Below are 20291 nucleotides of genomic sequence, written 5' to 3'. Positions count from 1 at the left end.
AAAATTATTAAAAGCAGAGGCAGCCATTAAACACTCCTCTGTACTTAACAGAAATCCCTGATGCGCAGGTGACTAGATAACAATGCCATCTCAGTGGGATGTATTACTTCTTAGATAAGAAATGCGTATTATAGGTAATCTTGTCAGTAGCAGATAATGAGGTCACAACTCTGTATGCTTCCAAGAAAGAATGAATTATATACAGTCATATGAAAGATTTTCAGGCAGACCTTGCCTTAAAAAAAAAAGTGGTTTATGCTATGCAAAGTCATGATGCTACTGAGCGGCAGTAACACTAATATATTACAAATCTACTTAGTTCACTCCATGTTCCATACATCCATGTTGTACGATATGTATATTTGTCTATACCTGCCCTCTGTACATACAATCTCCAAAAACCTAAACTGACACAAACCAAACCATCCAAAATTAAATTTCTTCTGTCTACTTAAGACTGTATTTCCTTCATTAGATCCAGTTTGGGATGTTTTCCACTCTTAGTAGTTAAGACACCAGGATACTGTTTATCATCTTTCCTCTGCCATTCACCAGTTTTAAATAAGCATAATTAGATTCAAGATTGTGCAATTAAAGCAGTCATAAGTAGATGCTCACGTAGGACATTACTACAAAAGCAGTAACTAGCAACCACAGGTCACACCCAGCTTGTATAAACTCTAGCTTATGCAGTGAAGTCAAGAGGACGAAGCCTTTCGTTACTCGTGCTGGTGGAAGAGGATTCAGAATGTTCTTGCACACTTTTGTACCCGTAACCTGAACAACGCACAAGTGTGGAAAAGAAGAAAGAAACCTTATGGCGGGTAAGTTAAAAACAGCCTGATTGCTCCAGACATCACTCTTCCAATACAGATGAGTGACATTTGCTGAGGAAACAGGATAAATTACATGTAGTTGTTCTCTTGGCAATTTAGCCCTTTTTAGGTTAAATGCATTTACGGGTTATTCTACTAGCACTGATTTTCTTTTTCTTAATATCATGGGTCTTGAATATATTCTTTTTTCCTGTAACACAGAAAAATACAGTAAGAAAATATTTTTCTATCATATCCATTAACTAATCTACATAGTGCTTTTGGAGCCACCTAATCAACACTGTTGGCTAGTGATTTGGGCATCAAACTGTCACACAGAAGTCCCAGGCTCTAACCCCTCTCTGATATCGAATTGAAGTCTGGCCTCAGACAGGTCACTTGATGGCCTCCCAACTCCCATGTTCACCTCCTCACAGAGTGGCTATGTCAGCCTGTGTGCTACTTTGGATTTTTTTCTGTTGTAGCTTCAGCTTTCTGTCAGAGGCAGCAAGAACCCTGTGTGCATACTGATCAGCATTTTCAGCAGTGATCACCAATTCTTTTGCTTATGAGCATGCTCCCAGTGTCTATCCATTAGAGGATAAACGCTTACCCAAACAAATTTTTAGAAGTTTGTCCAATTGTACATTGACAGGATTATTGAAAATACATTTTTCCAACAGAGAGATACTGAAACCAGAAAAAGAAATTTTAAGATTTAAAGTGAAACTGTGAAGATCAAAACAAGGAGAAATTTGAAGTACACATGGATGAAAGACTGTTATCAGGCTTTATTGTGCTCTTGCCCCATATATGAACCATTTTTTGTCGATCTCCTGCACATATTCACTAGAAATGCCTGTGTAACTGTGGACTTTGCAAGGCAAACTAAACTATTAATGCAGGAAATTCTTAGAGCTAACCAATGCTAGCCACTGCCTTCTTTATCTTTCCCACTTCTCCAGGTGTCCCCTCTTACTCTGTTGTACATCTTGTCTTTTCCTGTGACATTCCACTCTGAAACTCTTAGCAGCACTGTTTAGGTCCTTAAATGTCAGAGTCCCACTAATACCAAACCCATAGCTCAGTTGCTATTAAATCCTGTATGTACTACATTTTTATTTGCAGACATAAAAAATGCTCTTAGTTATCTGCATCACTGCACAACTAATGACGCACACGCTCCCCACACCAAATAGCCTGGACATTTAACTTGCACAGTTCAGAATACACAGAAGTAGCATATACATGGGTAAAGTGTTACAAGGCTAATTTCTTTTCAAACTCCGAGCCCACATGTCCTTCAGAAACACGTTCTAATTCACTCTAAAAGTAGAGGACTTGATGTTAGGAATGCTGTTTTCTGTAGGTCCTTTTTAATTAAACATATTTAAGTCAGGAAAATAAAGTCATGATGCAAATGAGAAGCTTTCTAGACATTTTACATCACGTGATTCAAATATCACACTCCTATCAATGGAATTTTTTTTCTCCAGGTGACACATCTGAAACAAGACCTTTCACTTAACTGAAAATACTAAAACATGTTTATGCTCACAGACTACAGGAAAGCAACTTGTTCTAGGCCCTTACCGCAGACTTAGAACTGCATATGCACGTTCATATTTCTTCCAAAAAGCTGAAAAACAAGTATAATTATGACTACATGAAGACTTCACAGAATAAAATTCTGTGCTGCAAACACAGCAGAAAACTCAAATCCCACCCTATTTCTATAGTAGAACCCTATGGATTACCTCAGATATGAACCTCATTCCAAGTGATTCAAGGTGGTCCTAAACCAAGTCCTGTATCTTAGTACAGTGAAATGATGGAACTGTTGCTCACGGCACCATTAGTCTGCAAAGGGTTAACATGCTGTAGTCGTGGCAGGAAATTTTCTTCAAGTGAAATTCCTGTGGAATATCATATTGGAGAAGAGCACTTCTCCAACATGTGTTCATAGAGGGATGATGTATTTTTTCTGCTTTGTTTTTGTTTGTTGGTTGTTTTTTTTTGTTGTTGTTCTTTTAACTGATTGAGGAACAAGTAAGGTTGAAAGCTTTTGTAATCTGTGCTTCAGTGTCCCTTTTTCAACAGTGGGCAACCTATCATGATACAATAGAGCAACCCATAGCACTGCCTCAAGATACGCCACTCCTACCATCTGTCCTTTGCGGGTTATCTTTTTGCAACTGAATGTGAAGTAATACCCAGCTTCAAGCAACAAGACTGTAAATGAACTGAAATATAAGATATATGAGAAGATAATGTGCAAGTTTGACAATGAAGATACTACCCTTCTATTCATCATGTCATACAGTGTTTCCAGGATCAGGCATGCACTTGCTCATGAGAGTTTTAATACTTCTTTCTGTACATCTGTAAAGCATTCTGTGAACTAGGGATCCCCACAGAAAAAGAGCAGGGACATGGTGGAATAGAACAGTCTCTTCAAACTTTAACAAAGTCTTATCTAAATACAATATTTTTTTTTAATCAAAGATGAATTCTCTGATTGGGTGTTTTTTCTGTCTCTGAAAGATGCCTGCAGAAAAGATATTTTAGCTGTTCCTCTAAGTTGTTGTTTATTTTGCAATTTTTAATAACAACAGTGGATTTTTCTGTTTTCCTAGAGCATATAACTCCAGCTATACATAAATATAATAAAACTATTACATTAGAGAAGCTGAAAAGATGTACAAGTTTGAAGGAACAATGTTTTTAATTAACTTGCCTTGTGTCTTTCTAGCCCTGAAAATAGCAAATGTCAATTGGCAATCCAAACTGAATAAAGCTGCACACCACACCTCTGATTACAGCAGCACAGAAGCAATCTTGAGGAGAGGACAGGCCTTCAACATCACTCTGCACCTCCAAACAATGGTGCAATCTGGGGACAATTTCACATTTATTGCAAGCACAGGTAATTTCCCCATGGCACTCACCTCACATCCAAGTCACTCCAACTCCACTCACATCCAGTGCCTTAGAGCTCTATGTGGTCCATTCCTGAATCATTAAGCTTTGTCCTGTATCATTCAGGATTCATTGTTCTTTTAGGCTTAGAAGCTCCCATTTTAAAGTTCAATCTGTACCTTAAGACAATAGACAGTTAAGGTAATAATTAATAGAAAGGTAGGGGCCATCTTCATCCTAAAAACAAGCCTGTATCTTTGGTCCTAAGGACCTACCTGCAATACTGCAAGTTGTCTTCATTCTGTAGTCCCTGAAAATTTTGCAACTCTGCCTCTCACAGACCATCATCCCTCATTTGTCTCCTCTCCTGACTCTCTACTTCACCCGTTTAAATTCCCCTTTATTAACTTAATGTGTTCCCTATTACTAGAACAGTCTACGTGACCCCATTCATAAGACTCCTCTCTGTATCTTCCCAAATGGCTTCTCAAAAAAATCCTCCAGGCAGCTACTAACTCTTAATGCAGTGTGTATTAAAATGTGTGGCCCATCCTGCCTACATATTTTTGAACTGTCCAGTTTTCAGGACAACAGGTTTGTATCCTCACTTGTCTAGAATGATTATCGATGCACTCACCTTTACTGGCTTGTGCACATAACAGAGCACTGCATAGTATGATTCTATGGATTGGAGTGCAGCTAGTTTACATTGAATAAGCATTTGATCTGATAAGCCACAATCTTTCAATGTAGTCATTAAAAAAAAAAAAGAAATTGAGATCATCACTGACCCCAAGTTTGTCATTCAGAATTGCTGTCCCTGTTCCCTTTGGCAGGACCTTCACCAGCAGAATCACAGAGGACCAAGGCTGTATTTAACCTCTCTGAGGAGGGTGCCAGTGGCTGGAGTGCAACCCAAGAGCCCAGTGAGCCCGGCTGCCTGAACTTCACAATATTCAGCCCAGCCAATGCTGTCATTGGACGATACAAACTTAAACTACAGATTGTTTCTGGGAACAAGGTCTCTTCAACACTCCTGGGCCAGTTTGTACTACTCTTCAATCCCTGGTGTCCAAGTATGTTTTGATGTATCAAGTTCTTCAAATAACTCATTGTCTCAGTCAGGAAATCTGGGTGTCACAGTAAAGCATGTACCTGGCAGTCACAGCTACAGAAAGATTTTTTTTTTGCTCAACATCAAGGATCAGTTTTTTGCCCCTCCAGTGCTGCAATGCATCAAAGATCCAGCCTCTTGCTTGTAGAATACGAAATCAGAGGCAGGAAATATTCCAAATACTCAATCATTTTTTTCCCTCTGATACTTGTGTTCAGTTGTAAACCAAGCAATACCTACCAGTAAGACACATACTGAGATTACTGAAAGGACAGGAACATAGTCCGTTCCCCTGAAAGGAACTTCATGCTTATTTTATTCACTCTCTAAATGATTACAGAGTTATAGCAGGGAGTCCTAACCCTGAATGCACAGGCAGTCTGACCTGTTCCCTAGAACTCCCCTTGAAGTGAGATTTTCAGTTACAGCAAAACAACTTTCCTTTCAGCCAGCATCTCTCATTCTGCTTCTAGATGATGATGTCTATATGGCTAATGAAAAGGAGCGACAGGAGTATGTCCTGAACGACAGTGGAATCATATTTCAGGGACTGGAAAAATATATTCAACAAGAAGCTTGGAACTATGGACAGGTAAACAGCATCACCTATTTCAGAACTTTGAAAGTAAGAACAGTGGGTAAATAGGCTCTTGAGGAGAGAGTATCATTATCTCATAGTATAAGAGTTCAGTATTCCTCTCTCACTTATGATTTTCTTGTAGGCATATGTCTCACTTATCAATACATTACAGCAGCACCAGGATCATTTCCCCGGTCTGGCAAGTGCTAATACAGAAATAAAAGAAACAAAGCACAATTTTAGTTTTCTTCTGCCTATTACACAAACTGGCAAAATTCTACTTGTTTCTTGACCCTTGTAAAGGGCAAAGGAAGCCATTCCAGTATTAAACTCTAGGTATTGCAAGGCTAGTACATCTAAATGTTTACACAATTGGTTCAGTAACAGGGCAGAAGACACTAAAAGGATATTCCACATCTACTCAACTGGAACAACTCAAGTTGGAATTTTTGAAGATCAGTTTGGCCTTCTAAGCATAACTGCTACAAATACAGTCCTAACTACAGCCCACTGGTAGTCACATAGCCATCCTGCAACTTGTTGGGCCAGTCAAAACCTTTCCTGACCACTTCATGCCTTACAACTACACCAGCAGTTGCACAGACAGCATTTATATTAATCCTGATCACTGTGGCTACTTTTACACTAGTAAATGAAATAAAGCAGATCTGCTTTCTGTCTCAGAGGTCAAGTGACATCCTTGACTGACAACATCCATACAGCACAGCACTTCAGCATTCTCTGGGCCCTGCACAGTGTCTCTGTGAACCTAATCCACAATAATTATTTTTGTGGGTTTCTTTCAGTTCAGATCATATGATATAAGGTGAAGGCAGGCCATCAGAGTGAAGCTTTCATAACAGAAGGGTACCTGTGGGGACATGACAGGATGTGGGAGGGTGCAAAGCCTGCAAAGCCAGACCTGGAGTGGTCTTGTTCATTCCACCAGGCCACATAATGTCTTTGTGAATGCTAGTAGTTATGGCCCCAAGCCATGCTCATTAGCATGCTGTCTTTAAAATACTGTGGAGGGTCAGCAGTCTAGTGCCTATACTTTCTTCTTGACCCTATTTTCTTTAACAATACAGAAAATACTTTTATTACCAACATGATCCTGTTGTGCTAGGAGAAGAAAAATAGGTAGGGAGTTTATCCTTGGGTTTATTTATGAAGTTAGCCTTTAATATATTGCTTGTTTTGATTTCAGTTTGAAGAGGATATCCTTGATATTTCTCTGGCTATACTGGATCGAAGCCTGAACCACCGCCAAGATCCAGCTGCTGATGTATCCAACAGAAACAATCCTATCTATGTGAGCAGGGTTATCAGTGCTATGGTAAAGTGACCAATTAGTTACAGCTGTACAATGCACCTACTTACAACCCCCCCAATACATTATTGTGAATGCCTCAATGTTTTATAGGAGTAACTAACTCTTCTGCAGAGAATACCCACAGAAGAGGTAAAATGGAGATTTTTTTTCTCCTGGAAAAACACCCCAAAAGTTTAATTTACTTTCTTCCCAAAAGTTTGCTCATAACTGAAGGAATGTTTTCGAGGTCTTTTGGGGAACGTTGAATCTCAGATTTATTTTCCTAACGGATTTTCAGTTCATTAGATCTTTTCACTAATTTGGAAAGCCTGTGTCATTCTGAAATAATTTGATAAGTTTTTCAAACACCAAGAGAAGCATGAAATATTTTGGAAAACCTGTGTTGCTATGGCTCCATTTAATGTGTGTATTTAGTATTCTTCACTTAAGGGGGATTTGTTCATTAAGCCCTGTATGCATTTCCTTCAACAAATAGTTACATCTTCTCAACACCCCCCCATCCTCACAAACATATAAATGCAGAACTAGGCAACTGAGAAGTTTTGCATTTTATAAATAATACATGCCTTGCAACATTCCTTATCTGAGATTCCTCCTTTAGAGCTGTGATCCATTTCACCTGTTTAGACAGCACTCACTTTAGGCAGTTTCAGCTTCAACATGAAGTAACTAACTCTACTTAGATGTACAAAATTACTAAAAGTACTAATACTTAAGAAAAAAAAAAATTAAAAAAACCTTACCGTTTTCTGTACAACCATACATGACATTTAAACAGGCCTTTAAAATGGATGTGCCCAAATATATGCAAGCACATCTAACAAGTCTGAGCAAGCTATATGTACTATATGGACATTTGCAACAAATGTACATTCAGAGAAAATCTGTACTTCTTGATGCTTCCATATAAATCACTTGAGAATGTGAACCAATACTGAATACACAGTGTAACAGTATAATGACATACAAGGAGGTGAAATTAATCAATGAAACAGAGAAAATTTAAATAGGCTGGCAGTCAGTGCACTTGGGCACACTTGTACTGAAAAACAAGGCAGTTTTGAATCACCAGGCTCTACAAGCTGATCTGGGTTTGATCCAATTGTTGCACTTGAGCAGACAAAATTCTGTCTAAGATTCAAATACTATTTCCCACCACTCAGCCAATAAGAACAGTGGTACAAACAGGGTCATTTCTGCCTATTTACCTCTCTCCCTTTTTCTGTAAATATTTTAATTCTCTCATGAGAAGGACTCTTTCAGGTTAACAGCAACGATGAAAAAGGAGTAGTGGAAGGGAAGTGGAATGGAAAGTATTGCTCAGGAACCAACCCCTTGCAGTGGAGTGGAAGCGTGACCATCCTTCGAAAGTGGTACAGGGGGAGATACAAACCTGTCCGGTATGGCCAGTGCTGGGTCTTTGCAGGAGTAATGTGCACAGGTATACATGAAGGGATGAAGAATGCTATCAGAAAGGAAGTTTACTAGGATTTCTGTAGTTTTAACTTTGTGATGTTATTGTTGAAGCTGTTTCAGCTTTGACAGAGAAAGTGAAGAACGTATGCTCTCCATGCATGAAGGGTTATTTTCTTCTATTTTAAACAGACATGGGTTGTAATATGGCACCCCAGTTTTGTGAGTCATCAAACAAAATGCAAAGTGGTTTGCCAGACTGGGCTGGTGAAAAGAGCAAGGTTTCCTGTTTCAAAGCTAGGATTCAAAGAAAACCAGTGCTCTTTTAAGTCTGTTTCCTCACAATGCCAGTTTTCTACTGTTGTGTTTTATCTACTGGTGACACAAAACCAAATCATAATTCTGAGGACCTGTAAAGGGAGCTGCAAGTCGGGAAGAGCATTTTATACTAGCAGTTTCCGTTCAGAGCTGCTCTGAGAGACAAGAGTCACTTTGGGGAAAATACAAAGGAAAACTAATGCAATTGAGAGGTACGTCTCAGAGAGGAAGTGGAAGAAGAAGCAGGTAACAGAAACAAACACAGGGATAAAATGGGAGAGAGAAAAGGATGAAGAATGAAAGATTAAAATAAATGGGTGAATCTAACTCTTCTTAAAAAGAGCACAGCAGCTAAGAACATCATGTGAGTGGAACTGTCTTCTAAGCAGTTGTGCACCATGACTGTGACTTGCATCATATCTGAGAGAGAAGTTTCTGAGGGTTTGTTTCCCTACTGGAAACATACACACTAGACTGCTTTGCCAAGAAAACCAAAAATATTTCCTAAATGTCTGCAAAATAGGCTTACAGCACTTTCATGGTATTCTATATTGCAGTTCTGAGATCCTTGGGAATACCTACTCGTGTTATTACAAACTTCAACTCTGCCCATGACAGGAATATAAATCTGAGTATTGATAAGTACGTTGACATTTCTGGAAAGACCCTGCACTTGACTGAAGACAGTGTGTGGTAAATATAATTTTTTTCTTAGTATTTCTTCCATTATATTCTCCTCTAATTAAAAGATCTAGAATCATGCTCCTGAAAAACCACCCCAACCTCATGCTCCCAGTGACGTAAAACCCCATACCAAAGAATCAAGAGAGTGTTCAGAAATGCAATATGTAGTCAGTTTCATCATTCTGAAGAATGATGAGGAGGAGATACTTTGCACCATTGCTATTAAACATATAATTTGAAACTGTAACTGCTAATTTTGTCGCTACTGTATGAAAGTTTAAATTTTTCCAAAAGAAGTTGAAGAGTGATTAACCTCTTGCTCAAAAATGGTATCACCTTGTCCCTCAATTCCTAGAGCAGAGCACTCTCAGAAGCCCGTAAGTTTTAGACCCAGCTCCTGTGCTACATGCTGTCTCAGTCTTTCATGATTACCATTATACATCCCTTGCACAATACTGAGAGGTTACTAAAGTAAAGGTAATATGTTTAATGCAGATGAGAAGAATTCCATCACATCCCTTAGGAAGAACATGCTGTTTCTTTCACCTCAGAGAACCTGTTAAAAATCATGCTTTTGACAAACAAGTGCACAGAAACTATCACACTGCACGTGTGTTGTACTGCATGATCAGTGTTTCAGTCACCAAGTACCCTATACCATGTGGACTGAATGGGACATGGGTGACATGAAGTAGAAAGCAACTATGAATTAAAAACCAGATACCAATATGCGCAGGAGACCTTTGGCTGTACAGTATGTTGCTCTGGAATGTCCAGAATTGAATACTTGACTCTGCAATTAATTATTTTCCTTTTAACATTTTTTTTCATAACATCCCAATATTCCTTGGTGATCTGAACACAAAAAGCTGGTAAAGAAGGGGAAAGAGGTACTCAAGAAAGGAGTCAGCAGCTGGTCTCTCCACAGAGAAGTTTTCATTCGCTTGACTAGGGTTATTTCTTGCTTTGCACCAGAAATGTATCAAATCTTTCAATACAGAATTAATTGTATGAATCAGTGATTCCCTATTCTACCTCCCTTACAGGAATTTCCATGTCTGGAATGAAAGCTGGTTCATTAGAAGAGATCTTGGCTCTTTTTATGATGGATGGCAGGTTCTAGATGCAACGCCCCAGGAAAGAAGCAAAGGTAACGCTGCTGTAAATATAAAAAGCTGTAGATACTGTTACTCCTAAATATTGTTACTGAAATTTCAGGACAACTCTCTTCTATCTACTCCCTGTAGATGTAGCATTAACTCAGGTGCACAAGAAAAGCAATACCCACATCAATCTCCAGTAGACTGCTTTTCCGTCAGCCTCTGGATTGCCTACCAGCATGCAAATTCTTACTTTTTTTGATCCTCTGCCTCCACAAAAGCCAGCACATCTTAAGTTCACTTATCTCACCCTTGCTTGTCTTAGCTCCTAATATTACACAGATTCATAAAATGACATAGAATAGCTAAGGTTGGAAGGGACCTTTAGAGTTCATTTACTCCACCCCCCTACTCAGCACAGGGCCAATTAAAACAGGTTTCTCAGGACCATGTCTAGTTGGGTTTTGAGTATTTCGTAGGATGGAGACTCCACAAGCTCTCTGGGCAAACTGTTGCAGAGCTGATCACCCTCATAGAAAAAAGGTTTTTTATTACGTTTAAATGGAATTTTCTGTGTTTCAATTTGTGCCCACTGCCACTTGTCCTTTCACTGGATATCACTGAGGAGAGTCCGATTCTGTCCTCTTTACACCCTCCCATCAGGTATTTATACACACCGATAAGATTCTCCCAAGCCTTCCCACCTCCAGGTTGAACAGTCCCAGTTCTCATCCCTTAATCCCTTTTTGTGGCCCTTTGCAGGACTTGCTCCCATACACCCACATCTTTGTTATACAAGGAGCCCAGAACTGGACACAGCATCACAGATGTGGTCTCACCAGTGCTGAGTAGAAGGAAAGGATCACGTCCCTTGATCTACTGGCAATGGTCTTCCTGATGCAGCCCTGGATGTTGCTTGCTGCAAGGCCACATTGCTGGCATTAGACACATTTGCTGGCTTGTATTGGACAGATTTAGCAGCAAAACAAATTAAAACCCCTTTTAGTAAGATGCTAAGTAAAGATTTTGGAGCTTATAGTCACAGGGTTGAACCAAAGAGTTTACCACAGAAAATAAAATATGCCCCATGACTCTACCCTATGTTTTACAGGACACACTGGAATGAGTAGGAAGATATTTCACATGATGTCCTCATGGCATGCAACAACATGCCATTTATGGACAAAGCTACATGAAAGAAGCCCCAAACTGTTCTCCGGTTCTGAAACCAAGTGACATAGAACAGCTTTTTTTTACAGCACTGAACTCCCTCTCCCAGACCAAAATAATAGCACAGCCTGCTGCCAACAAACCTTGGTCTGCCCAATTCCCTGAATTCTTCACAGCCACTGTCTGAAAGATTGCTCACTGACAAGGGGGGAAACCACACTAAGAAGCTTGCTAACAAGTAAACAGTGTGGATGACCAATGGCCGGCACTTGGGTTCACACTTTGGCTCTGGTTTTATTTACTAATACAGACACAACTTCATTGATCTAGTTTGATGACCTCCATCAAAAGATTCATTTATTTGGCCATTTTAAACCCATCAAACTCCAGATAAACTGCTTCTCATTCCCCACTACTAAGTTCACCAAATTTAGCTTTAGCTCCCATCCTCTCCTCTCCTTTCACTAGACAGCTTAGCATATAGCCTTGCAAGCTTTGGAGGGTTAGAACACTTCACATAGCACACATCATAAGAAGTGTTAGTTCTCTCTATACCTTATTGGCCTCACAAGCTCCTCCGTGCTCCTACCTTTTGATAGAAAATGCATGTGGAATCTCTGGACATGCTGTTACCATAATGCACAGATGTAGAAACAATGCACTTTATCCAAACATGTCTTTGGAGTGACTACCTCTCCCTCTTGCTGTCAGCATAAGGAGTTAATGTTCTTTCGCAATAGGCAGTCATTTAACTTTTCCCTCTCTCTAATATAGGCATATATCAGTGTGGTCCTGCCTCCACCAGAGCCATTAAGGAAGGGGATGTGAACCTGGATTATGACAGCTCATTTCTGTTTGCAGCAGTGAATGCTGACTATGTTACTTGGATTCACTATAGCAACAAAAGAAAAGAGAGAATTTATTCTGATACTAGGAAGATTGGAAAATTTATCAGCACCAAAGCAGTGGGCACTAACTCCCGTGTGGATGTCACTGCTAATTACAAATATCCAGAAGGTAAACTCTATAGCTGTCTTGCCACTGATGGTCAGAAGGGAAAGGAATCTAGGCCTTCATTGGATTTAGCACTGACTTAATTTCTTTACTTCTTCTGGAGCAAAGTAATTGTGAATTTTCAAAGTATTAGGGCTCATTGTCAGCTGATAGTGATTCAAAATGGCCTTTGTGGTGGCCCTTGATGAAATACTAATATATTCAATACAAAGTCAAAGCTACTTCTGTAAGACATTCTGTCCCAGCTGTTCTGATCAGCTGGTAAGACTATTTCTGTTATGACATGCAGCAATAGTCATTCTGGAGAGTTGTTTGGGGAGAGTTTCTGTGAAAGGATTTTTTCAGCCTTCTTAATTTCAGAGGAGATGGCAATTGCCCCAGCTTTTGCAGAACTGAGCTCTCCCAGGAGTTATCTTTGTACTGCTCACAGCTTCTAAGAGGTGCCCATGAACAGCCAGCTAAAGCTGACAGGCAGGTTTTACTTTCCAGCCTTCATGGCCATGTATATCCATTTGCTTTTGTGTGAAAATTAGCATTTAGGCTAGACCACACTTTCTCCTCTTGTGTATCTTTGCCCTCCTCAGCTTTCCTAAACTGTATTTTACTGAGAGCAATTATGGCTCCATTGCACTATATTCAGCATGCATGACATCTCTGACCATGTTATCTTTCAAAGCAGGATCCTTGAAAGAAAGGCAGGTGTATAAAAAAGCACTGAAGCTGCTTGCTGTGAGAAGCACTGGGAAAAGAACCAAAATTACAAGACGTAGAAGACGATCTTCAGTAGCATGGAGACAAAATATGACACAGCCTACACAAAAACCCAGTATCTCAGGGAAGCTGGTCCTTGATGCATCTCCTGTAATTGGCCAGGATATCCTCCTTACCTTGGCACTCAGGAACTTGACCTCAGATTTCAAGAACATAAGGGTTAAACTGAGAGCTTCAGCCATTCTCTACACAAGAAGACCAAAGGCAGAGATTTTGCAGTTGTCTAGGTCTGTTAAACTTGGATCTGAAGAAGGTAATTTAAATCTTTTTACAGCTAAGGACAAGATGTAGCTTTGCTTTGTAGCCAAATCACATAGAAATAATGAACAGCTCAAGAACTGCATGACCTGCAAACGGTTTGTGGTTAAGGCTATTCAGGGGAAGAGAAACATATATATTTGCCCTGTCTTAAGCATTTGCTTTTGGGCACTGTCAGAAAGGATACTGAGCTGGGTGACCTTTTGTCTGACCCAGCACAGGCACTATTAGTTCTCCATTATGACCTTTTTTGCTAAGAGAGAACAACTAAGACATACACCGGAGACTACTCAGCTACCAGCTCCCCATAAGCAAAGCATAAAGACAGATTAAAGGGGGAAACGTAAGCCTACATCTTTTACAGCAGTAGGACAGTAACTACAGACTGCAGTAAGTGCTACACTACCTGCAGGTAGTGGCCTTTGCCCTGCTTTTATAGGGACAGTAGTGAAAAATGAGACATGAAGCATAGATGAATATAACTACCTTCTCAAGCTAAACCACAACACATTATAACTGTTTCCACTGTTCCAACAGTAGATGAACATTTTTTCTCAACGTACAGAGATCCATTGCCTTCCTCACTGGCACAGAGACTCTGACTGTGCACCCTCTTTAAGGCAGAGGCTACAGCTGCATCAGCAAGGGCATTTAAAACAACCCACCTTTTCACTTCTGCCTTCTTTGCAAGGAAGGAGCATTAAATGCCCAGCTACAGATGAAAAAAAAAACCACCAGCAGAGATTGCCACATACATCCATCCTCAGAACTGTCCAGCTACTGAACTGTACCTGATCATTTAGTGTTTGATGTGATTGTAAGTAGAAGTCACCTATCAGCATCATTCCTGTGTATCAGCTGTCAACACCCACAAATGGACAGACTCCGGGTGATAGCATCCTTGCTCCTTAAAATACAGATATATTACAGATAGCTGGCACTTAGACACAGAAAAAAAAAGGAAGAGGAGGAAATTCTGTTTCTATTTCCATTCCAGTGAAAGAGATTTCATTCAAGATCGCCTATTCCCAGTACAAAAACTCTCTGGTGGATGACAGGAAGATCCTAGTGACTGCTGTGTGTGAAACCAAACAGGGAGCCTCGCTTCTAGTGGAGAAGGACATTGTACTTCAGGATCCTTTTCTCACCATCAAGGTAAAAGCTAGTCCCCTTCGTGTCCCTAGAGAGACACGCTGAGAAGAAGCAACTGAATCCTTACTCCATCTACTTCTCATGGGAAGGAGTGGGGGAAGTGAAATCATGCCTGAGGGTGATTTGATCTTGTTGCTCTAGTAATGGGCCATACGACACAAGTGAAATGAAATACATTAAGGAAAAGCAAACCTTTCCAAGGCATAGCTGTGCTATGGTGTTCTTGCCAGTGCTTGTTGACGTGGCACTGATAAAAGTTCTCAGTGTTAGGAGTGTTACAAGGTAAGATTATCTCCAGAGAGACAGACAGACAGAGCGATCCAGTCCATATCTAGGCCTCCACTTTTGTCAGGGAAGTCTGACCATTCTCTTCCAGTTTATTTAAGAAGCCTGATCTTTACCAAAGACATCTTCACTGACTAGCTGATAATACCTGGGGCTGTGAGGCTTGTTATTACTAATAATCAAAGAAATTCTTTCACCTTATCAGGAAAAGTGGCACTTTTCACCTTCTGTAACATCTTTCCAAATGATTAATAATTAGAACTGGAGGCTTTTTTTCCCATTTAAGACTGACTTCTGACAAATGTTGTACAATGGGTAAAAAGCAATTCTTACCCTACAGAAAAGACCATGCACTATGGATGCCCAGGGACAGTCCTGGGTTTCTATGGCTCATCACATCCAAATAAACTAGCTTAACTTGTTTTGGACAGTTCAGCACATTCACATGCTGTATCAGACATGGGATCAAAAGCTATCTGCCTACTGTACTGTAAACAACATAGAGGGAGTATGATAATTCGTGGCCTTTCAGAGCCTCCAGACTACATAAGCTATCCCAAACCACTCTGCAGTAGCATACAGGAAAAACATGGTTACACACAGGAATAAAAAGTCTGGGTTTTTGTAGGTCTGGCAATTTCTGAATACCAAGTTCTAGTGAGACTTTGTAAAAAGCCTTCTGTGCTGTATCATGCAAATAACAGAGTCAGCTTATATAGGGCTGGCACCTGAATTAAATTACTTCAATTCAGCGACTAAGTTTCAAGAAGGGTTTATGTTTCTGTTGATTGAAACTTCTGTATAAACATACATTCAACAATACAGAAATGCAATTGGGGTGCTGGACTTCTCCATTATGTTAACTAATTCTACATCATCTACAAAGATAACTAGATGAGCCGATTCAGTCAAAATAAGGCAATGAATATATTTATTTGCTACTTGGCATCCCATTTTTTTTTCGCCTGAGATGTCACAATTCACCTCTGTCTCACACCTCCAATGTTTTCTAATCCTAAACCTTTCATTTAGTCTAACTAAAGCTAATTTCACTTAAGCTGCCTACAGTAGTTAGTCAGATATGCCAAGTTAATACTTGTGTTCTCATTCTGTTCTCATTCTGGTAAGTATCGTATACTGTGTCATACGTTAACACCATACACTGACCTAGTTAAAAAATTTGGCCTAAATGGTAGATTCTACAGTAGTTTGTTCTTTCTCAGCCATACTGGGTGGCTGATTCAAGCCTGAACTCTGATGCGCAAAAATATGTACATGTATTAATTCCTGACTTCTTCCTGTCCAGGAGATCCTAAGACTGTAAGTGGCTTGCAACAGGAATGAAAAGAGAAAACCACGAGAAAGAAGTGAGACTAATGCCGTAGCTGAGCAGAATGTTCTCTCTTTGTAGGTCCTTGGTCCAACAGTGGTACACAAGGCTGTTAATGTGCAGGTGACATTTACCAACCCGCTGTCTGAAGTGGTGACAGACTGTGTGCTGAGAGCCGAAGGTAGTGGCCTGATCAAAGACCAACTCAGAATCAAGTACGTAAATGCTATCTGGCTAATAACTCATTCACTTTGGTGGGAAATCTGGAATAGAAGTGGGTTTTTTAAAAAAGATTCTGTCAACCTCATGACTTTTGTTGGCACCAATCCTGGATAAAATACCATCACGTCAGTACTCTCCATGTACTAGTTGGGAGTCTTTTACATCTCCTTAGCCAAGCTTTGAATTAGAGAATGCTCAGAGAGCAGAGAGATGGCCTGCTTTTAATGACAGCATGTAACTCGGAGCGCTGTAGTTAGTGACTGAATTATACAAAGAGTAAAAATTTAAAAATGCTCTTCCTTTTGTGGTTTGCAAAAGAAAAACCAAACAATCCTTGAAGGATAAGAGAGAAAGTGACGGTATCTTTTTTCCTTCAGATATTAAATTACTAAAGAGCCAGGACATAAACTGTAATGAAATGTCTTAAAAATGTGTCCACTGATATCATATCAATAAGAAATTGTTCTCCCATCTCCTCCATGGTTACTATTTTTAAAACATTTCTTAAAGTGTTCAAAATATTTATGCTGGGGGAGTGAGTGAGCACCAAGAAACTGTGAGAGGAAAAAAAAAAAGATAGCAAAAGACAGATAATTATGCAAATCACTAAGGCTTCATTTACATTGAATACAAAATTCAGGTCTAGATCCTGAACTTGAACCTTAATTTGCTGTTGTCAGCATCAGTATTGCTGAGCTTCAGTACCTCCTTAGAGCAGAGAGGCCCTTTTCCCCCACTCTCTCTGTTTTCTGGTGCTACTATCAGTCTCCTTGTGTTGGACAGCCAAGAGTAATTTCTAACTATGGACATAAAATCAACAGGTAATTACATTTACCACACCAAAATACAGCATGAGCATATCTAGAGTACTATAAATGTTGTGAGTGTTGAGGGTAATACATAGACTTGGATTTGAGCTCTTCTAAAGATAACCTTTCTGATCATTCCTCAGGTGCTCAATATGTTTTACTCTCATGATACAACCCCTAACTCTCTATCACAGATTGAGAACTGCAACTATTCTACCACATCCATTACAGCTTGATTAGTTCTTCAAGGATAGTATTGTGGGGGCTGTGAACATGGAAGGTTATGTCCACCTGTGCTAGGAGCATACAAACACAGTGGCCACTTACTCTGACTCTTCCCTTCTACACCGTCTTAGATTTGGGGACTCTGAAGAATACATAGCAAGAATTTTTCAGCTGCTTGAACTTAGAAATGTATTCTTTCTTTTAGTGTGGCAAGAATGGCCCCCATGGAGAGCTCAACAGTCCAATTTGAAATCATCCCCTACAAGAGTGGCACCAGGCAGCTTCAGGTGGACTTGGTTTGCATCCATTTTTCAGACATTAAGGCATTTGTGATGCTTGATGTGGCTCCTGCTTAGTGATATAACCTATACATCAGTTCAGTTTTGTCTCTGTTTATGACACTGGTGCAGTGTTCGTACATTATAATGACTGGGAGCACAGAAATGCAGACTACTCAGCCAAAGTAAAGTGATGCAATATGAACGGAAATGAATAAAAAGGTACTATACACAATGCTATAAAGGCACTGTCACCTCTTCCATTCCCTAACCTCTTTTATGGGCCTTCATGAATAGAATTTCTAGTGGAAATCATTATATAATTTAACTTGAAGGAGAGGCTTAAGTGTGATGGTTTTCAGTATTAGAGGCTGTAGCAATGATAGCAGCTAGATTTCCAAGGAATATAATTTAAAATCACTGGTTTTGTAAGCTTCATTGAATATAATTTCATTATATTCACTAAATATAAGTTTTATTCAGTAATAGCCAAAGTACTGTCCAAGTAGCTGACATAACTCAATTCTAGAATTAAATTTATCATTTCATCTAATTACTAGAAGGAAAATGCAGCAATAAGATATGGCAGTGTTACAATAGAAGTCTCTTTTTATGACTGGAGAAAGAGAAGCTATTCAATAAACAATACTCTTTAATTCACAGTTTCCCTATTCAGATCATGATTTAATCATGTCATAAATTATAAATAATGAAACATTTGGCAAAGAAATGGCTGGGAGTAACAGTACAAAAGCAGGTAAAAGAAACATGTCCTTGACTTAGGAGTGGCAAACATTAGAGCATCTGAAATAATAACAGGCTGGAATAGGTGTTCCTGAAAACAGGAATGAACCAGAACATCATTAGTAAATAGGGGATTTATCATCTGGACTAAGACACATTTATTTACACATATAGCTCCTCACAGATGCACCACTGTCTCAAAATGTCCAGAGATCTTTCTGGATGAACTAAATGAATGAAGGAAACTTCTCCAAAGATAAAAGGGTAAATCATTACCACAGCCAACCTGACTGAGACCAAAACACACTACATTTCTACCACTGAAACACTATAGTTAAGCACCATGCAAATTTTCATGCATATACATCTCTCAAATTCACCTCCTCATACAGCCTCTATTATCACTTACTTTAATTGGGTCTGACAGGAAAAAATAGAAAAGCATTTGGCTCTTGAGTGGGGGGAAAAAAACGTATTTATCAAGGAAAACATACTGTAAGACATGTCTTATAGCCCCTATACTATGGGTTCAACCCCAAATCTTGTTAAACTGGCTACATCTCTACCATCACCCTCTCCCAGAGAAGCTTCTGGATAATAAATTTGGCATTTCAATGTAAAATTTTATTTGAATCAATTGACCTTTTAACAGCAGCTTCCATGAAATTTCTTGTTGGATAACACTGCATTCAGGTATGACAAACCCACAGAGGCAGGAATACACATAAATTCTCATGCAAGTCACAAAATATTCTGAGGAAATAGAGAAGTCACAGCAAGTGTACTCAGAAGGAGTGCAGGTGCACAAATAAAATCTCCTCTCTTCCAGGAGCATATTGTTTTATCCAAGTCTTAAACCTCCATTTGCTAAAGTCTCCTCCTATCAATCACATATGCAAAAGTATCATTCCTAATTTTATCTAAGACAATATAATCTTTAGAGATTTATTATTTATGTAGTTGCACAGATATACACAGCATTCTTTTAAAAGATGTGGTAAGAAAAAGTCTTTGCCCCAGTTTACTCTTTTTAATGAGCACTAAAAGGAAAATATAAAGAACTTTTATTTTTACAGGTGGTTAGATCTTTAGGACATGAGAAATGTTAAGAACTCACACAAAAACAAAACACTGAACTCAAGAAATCATTCTGTTTTCATCTGAACAAAATGCATTTGATTTCAGCGAGTCTCACAGAACATGACTGCAACTGGCCCCATGTAATGGTGGAGCCACAAATGCCAGAATAGCTACCAACGCCTCAGAAAAAAAGAAGGAAAAAAAAGAAAGAAGAAGAAGAAAAAAGTTAATTTTAAAGGAGTTTACAGGAGAGCAAAAACTAGTTCCTGTTCCCATTAGGCAGAAAGACAGGAAAAAAATGCAGCTGATTTAATGAATAAGTAAATTTCTCAATACTCTGCCACCTTAGATTCTCAGTTTTGCAAAGTAGCTCCAGAAACAAACAAAGCCAAAACTGATACCTGTACTGTTTTGTCTATAGAAATTACCTAAATACTTTCTATTACAACTTTTCTAACTTAAGCACAGCTAAAAGCTTTCAGGACTTATATGTAACTCTGAGGCTGCATTTTAAATACAAATGATGGACAAGATAAAGGTGTCAATTTGGAAGATTTATTGCAGGAAAAACTGAATGAGCTACCATACTGGCTCACAGCAAAGGACCCCAAACTGTACCCTCTTCATAAGGAATTGCAGCAATTGCCTTAGAGTATTTATAAAGGCTTTGCTAAGCA

General features: G+C 39.2%; 1 protein-coding gene and 1 long non-coding RNA gene across 6 annotated transcripts in view; one reads left to right on the top strand and one right to left on the bottom strand.

The window, feature by feature from the left end:
* Positions 1-4667, bottom strand: part of LOC142028565 (uncharacterized) — a 53964-nt gene extending 49297 nt beyond the window's left edge. For both annotated transcript variants that reach the window (XR_012649628.1, XR_012649629.1), the window contains exon 1: positions 3764-4667. This is a non-coding gene — a long non-coding RNA (uncharacterized LOC142028565). The remainder of the gene's footprint in view (positions 1-3763) is intronic.
* On the top strand, positions 623-20217 carry LOC142028561 (protein-glutamine gamma-glutamyltransferase 6-like). 4 transcript variants are annotated; one of them, XM_075022399.1, is made up of 13 exons: positions 623-824; positions 3568-3741; positions 4571-4810; positions 5322-5440; positions 6636-6740; positions 8025-8202; positions 9050-9185; positions 10223-10326; positions 12221-12463; positions 13137-13484; positions 14487-14644; positions 16338-16471; positions 17718-20217. In XM_075022399.1, the coding sequence occupies exons 1-13, from the start codon at positions 818-820 to the stop codon at positions 17866-17868; spliced, it is 2097 nt and encodes a 698-aa protein (XP_074878500.1). In that variant the 5' UTR covers positions 623-817; the 3' UTR covers positions 17869-20217. The 4 variants fall into 4 exon arrangements, with proteins under 4 accessions (XP_074878500.1, XP_074878499.1, XP_074878498.1 ...); XM_075022398.1 differs by having other exon boundaries at positions 6636-6764; positions 13140-13484; XM_075022397.1 differs by having other exon boundaries at positions 6636-6764.
* The last annotated feature ends 74 nt before the right edge of the window (positions 20218-20291 follow it).

Source organism: Buteo buteo, chromosome 2, assembly GCF_964188355.1.
Source record: "Buteo buteo chromosome 2, bButBut1.hap1.1, whole genome shotgun sequence".
Classification (NCBI taxonomy): domain Eukaryota; kingdom Metazoa; phylum Chordata; class Aves; order Accipitriformes; family Accipitridae; genus Buteo; species Buteo buteo.
Note: the sequence above shows the minus strand (reverse complement) of the source record. Positions and strands in the feature narration are given on the sequence as shown.